This window comes from Argentina silus (assembly GCF_951799395.1).
Source record: "Argentina silus genome assembly, chromosome: 17".
NCBI classification, from domain to species: domain Eukaryota; kingdom Metazoa; phylum Chordata; class Actinopteri; order Argentiniformes; family Argentinidae; genus Argentina; species Argentina silus.
In genome coordinates, this window is record NC_139671.1 from 17,615,800 (window position 1) to 17,620,799 (window position 5,000).

Consider the following 5,000-nt stretch of genomic DNA (forward strand, 5'->3'; position numbering starts at 1 on the left):
TCTCTCTGCTCCCTAAACTATGATCGGTTAAAGTACCATGGGTTGATTGAACAATGACTGCACACAGAGAGGTGGTGGGGTTCGATTGAATCAATGTCTTATCTGTAAAACTGTTGAATCACAAGGTGATAGCTTCAATATCGCTTGAGAGGATTTACCTGATAGCGTTTGTTTTGCCCTGTTAACTTAAACTATGTATGTTGATGGTATCATTGGTATTGTTCAACTGCAGCTACTACCTATGATCCTGAATTAAAATCTTAATCCAGGTTTGCCTCTAACATTGGTTGGCTGTGGGGTTAAGATTTGCTAACTTAATGGTAGTGATTTAAAAATATATATATATGGATTGCTAACCTTTGGAACACAGTGCCATGTGGACAGAGAGAGAGAGAGAGAGAGAGAGAGAGAGAGAGAGAGAGAGAGAGAGAGAGAGAGAGAGAGAGAGAGACTTGATAATAAGGGGCACAGGGGTCAAGCAACCCAAACGTGCACATAATTTGCCTCCTCGTAAAAATGATGACTTGAGCAAAACCAATCACTGCTGTGAAACTCTCATTCTATTGTGATTGATTGCACTGTGTTCAGAGTACACCAAAACCTGCTACTGAAGCACCTCCATCTCCCAGAGATTCGCGACAACGTGATCTAGAGTTAGGGTATCGGGAGCGGCTGATCTCCAGGGCCCACTGTTTTAAAACTTTGAATCTGGAATTATACGGATTCAAGCTGGTACTCAAAATCTGCTAGATAGATCTAATCCTGGATCGCAAAAAAGAATTCGGATCATTCTGATTCAGATAAAAAGTTTTGAAATACTGGGCCCAGGGCGAAGTTACCTCAAACTGCTGATAACCGCACCTTTCTCCTCACCAAAATGCAAGCGGTTTATATTTAAGACACAAAACGCAACCGTTAAACTGTACCAGTCTACTCCCTGGCCTAATTGTGGTATCGCAGAATAAAATACATTGCGAAATAATATATGTCATATATTTGATCGAACATTAACCAGTTGTAGTTCAAAACTTCAAAGACTAACCTTAGAGCCATCTGTCTTACAAAAAGAGTGGGCAATGTTGGTTTACCTGGACTTTATTTGACGTGTAAATATCACCCTCTCTTTGACACACATTTGACCAAGATTCCTGTTGCAGTTGCAATGTGTGGAATTCACCCTTATCGTTCCTGGCAGTGTGAACTAGAGGTGCCGAGACACCTGTGGCGATCATACTTGACCACAGGAGCTGGACATATTAACCATACTTCACTTTCTCTGGTTCCTATGAATTTCAATGTTGAATATCTCTCTAAGATAACTGGTAGGTCGATTTGGGGAAAACATTCCGAAAATAGCTTTAGGCTACATGGTAAAAGGGTAGTTATATTGTATATGTTGTAATATAGTACTTGTATAGGCAACGTTTTGAAACATGTTTAATATAAACTACATGTGTTGATTTTCCTTTTGAACTAATAACATGACAATCCTTGAAGTGTCCCTCCCTGGTTTCACCCTTGCCACAATTAGTTTGTGCTGACAGGTGATATTCCTCAGAGGAATCATGACGAAACCTGCATCATCTGCACCGTAGGCCTATATTAATAGTACAAATGATTGAATGTACTGTATTGACATGACACATGAATCTGAGCCGTCTAAAAGTTATTTTATGTTTCAAGTGCATCATTTTAGGGGTATGTCCCATCTTAATTTCTCGTGCATGTCTTTCTTATTTGGAATATTTACCAAATGTTTGTGGCAGGTGACGAAACATAACACCAATCTTCAATTAATTAAAGCACATAATGGCAATGTGGATTAATTCAGAGGGGCGATACAGCACAACGCATTTCGTATAGTAATGTTGATAGCTTAATTGATTTAATATGTCATTTTTAAGTATTTTATAATTACAATAAAACCATCACAACAAAAAGATGCGGAAATCAGAAATAAAACGAAAGCGGTTGGATCTTTAAATAGGCCTATAATTAAAATGATATTATATTTCGGCAATGTGGTTAATTTGTTGTCTTATTATGGACATAAAACACATTCTAGTTTCAATTTGCTGAATTTAGTTCTAAAATAAATAAATATTTGACTGCTCATTCGTACAAATCTGTAGGCATATGCTACACGTTATAAAGTATAGCCTATCAACATACAAACATGTAATTACAAAGGCACAGTAAATATGAACTTACACAAGTGTCAAAGTAAGTATTACTGAGTAGCCTATATCCTTGATTTAGAATACTTTTAATGTAAATACTTTTTCTCCAAAATGTGGTAGAATCCATTGATTAAAACTGAATTATGTTTGTCTGTATCAATTAACATAGCCTCTTTGTCTGTCTCAATTAACATTTTCAAAACGCATGTTCAGAAGTGCGAAAAAACGCTTTTATAACAACCGAGAAAATGTTCACCTATGTGACCAGTGTAGCCAATGATAAATATTCAAAATGTTAGTCTACCGCAAGAATAAATCTAGTTACAATTGAGGACGTGACTAGACATATGCTCTAGGCATAGGCCTATGACATATCAACATTGTTGTTGTTATATCCTTATTCAACTGAAAACATAATCTCAATCTCATTAAAGGCGTAAGAATTTGTTATGTAAAATATGTCTATTTTGGCACATTTTTTTCCGAAGCTAGCAAGGCTCATAAAAGGCCTACACTGGCAGTGTTTTGATCATCTGTTTCTCGTTGACCTCATTGGCTAATGTTTAATCACACATGACAAATGATAACAATTAGGCTAGCCCGTATACATTTTAATATGATCACAATAATATTTGTTATAGGCCTATTAAGCATAGGGTTAGGGTTAACAAAACAAGAACAAAAAACATTCAGTAAATTAAGAAATGTCAAGATCAAGATCTGTATATTTTGTTTGTAGTTAATGGGGACAGAATAAGAAAAGGAGTAGGCTACGCCAAATGACGAATTGAAAGTGAAATGAAAAATGGCTTTTCGTCTGTTTTACGCACGGTTGCCATAACTGCATTGACAACCCATTATCTCGGATAATATCGTCCAAACGATCACATTTAGATTTTTAAAGGCATGCTAAATATAATTATAAGAAATGTAAAAGCGTTAATTATTGGAATGAAAAATCACGGACTTCTATCTGTACTTGTGGCCTGAGAACAGAAAGGTGGGCCTGCATAGAGTAAAGCAATAGACATGTTGGTCAACATGCAGCTGCAGTAGCCTCTATGAGCATGTTTTCACCTCTCTTACCAAGGTTTGGGTGCCGCGTCGCGCCTTGTCCTCCGGATTGAAGACTGCAGTGTAGTACGGAGCTGTCGAACGGAGACGCGGACCACGTCCCACCCATGTTGGGGCTCACATAGGTCGAGTACGGACTGTGATACGACCCGCTGAGGCCGCGCGTCCCGTAATGCTCCCTCCCGTTGCTGGAGATGTTGAGCGGGCTAGTGTACGTAGCCGTCTCCCTTGCCGCGGCAACCCCGGAGGAGAGAGGCGGACTGGTGGAGAAGGTGAAACGAGGAGACACAGGTGGTGCGTGGTGCGTGTTGCCTGTGTTGTAGGAGGGCACCGACTCGGCGCCCGGCTGCACCCAGGCAGAGTGGCTCGACACCGGGGTACTCTGCTGCGAGGCCCCGTGCGTCTGGAGGTAAGGCAGTGTGGAGATCATGGGGGTGACCCGGGTGGTGGGCACGTACACGGGCGAGGTAGCCGCGGCGGCATTGTGTAGAAAACCCGGCTCGTACGACGGGGGTCCGTGGTTGGTTGTCATGGTTATACCCTGGTACATATCCACTCCTTGGGGGTGACCATCCGCGTTGATAGCCGATTGACGATAATACCCGTCTTCGCAGCCCACGCAGAGTCCGCGCTACTGCAGGAATGATCGTTTATAATCTTATAATCCAATAGTTCTCTCCTGTCCTCTCAAAGTTGGCACTTGTCATTCACCCCGACCGAAGCGTTTCTTTCCTGTAGAATCCAATGTAAAAGAATAACTGAATTGTCTATGGGCTATCAGAATAACAGAGAGGGGGAGAGAGAGGAGAGGAGCGGAGTGGTAGGGGAAAGGCACAGATAGCCAATACTTAATGGCCAAGATTCCTGCTCCCTTATCATCTCTCTCTCTCTCTCTCTCTCTCTCTCTCTCTCTCTCTCTCTCTCTCTCTCTCTCTCTCTCTCTCTCTCTCTCTCTCTCTCTCTCTCTTTCTCCCTCCTTGTCACCCTCCATATTGTAGGCTACTCTTTCCCTGAGTTTAAGGTTTGAGATCTTTACAGAAAAAAATACGATCCAAAAGTCTCTCTTTGCGAATAGACCCTAATCCTTTTTTTTTTTTTTTGTGGGGGGGGGGGGGGGGGGGGCGGGGGGGGATTTAAGAGAAGTTAAGAGAATAATGATATATGAAATTTACATAGATAATTAAAATATTTTTTCCTATAGCCTACTCTCTATATAGTTATACACTTTTAAATCGTTGATCTTTATTGAAGAGAAAGTATTGATATTTCTGTTTTCTGAAAATCAAACATTGTTATGCAGAAACAATATTTCTATGCCATAGAAATGTATGATTTTTAAATTATTCTTACACTTATTATCAATTACTCGTTTATTGTTATTATATTGTAATATGCTCTATTTGCACACATTTACATATTTCTACGAACATGTAAGGCCTATACCATATTACTCATTGTGATGTTATAACGAATGTTTTGGATTATTTTAGAATATTCAATTAAAACAGCTCTAGTTTCAAGATACGATCATTCTTTCGATCATTTACCATCAACGTTTTATTTACAAAATCTTTATATTGCGTGTGCGTTTGTTGCAAAGATGTAGGCTATCCCCACTAAAGTGACTATTTTAAAACAAAATCTGAGTTACAAACACTATTTGGAAGTGATCAAATGTGATTGAATGTGTCCTTTAGCCTACACTATTACATAAGGCTTTATTTAGGCTACTCAATTGGAAGGGTA

At 39.7% G+C, this 5,000-nt stretch overlaps 1 protein-coding gene across 1 annotated transcript in view; it reads right to left on the bottom strand.

The window, feature by feature from the left end:
* Positions 1 to 3,804, bottom strand: part of gata4 (GATA binding protein 4) — a gene marked incomplete at both ends in the record, with an annotated part of 7,573 nt that extends 3,769 nt beyond the window's left edge. Inside the window, one exon of the mRNA XM_083688324.1 lies at positions 3,267 to 3,804. Coding sequence (XP_083544450.1) covers positions 3,267 to 3,804 — 538 coding nt within the window. The remainder of the gene's footprint in view (positions 1 to 3,266) is intronic.
* Positions 3,805 to 5,000: the final 1,196 nt, after the last annotated feature.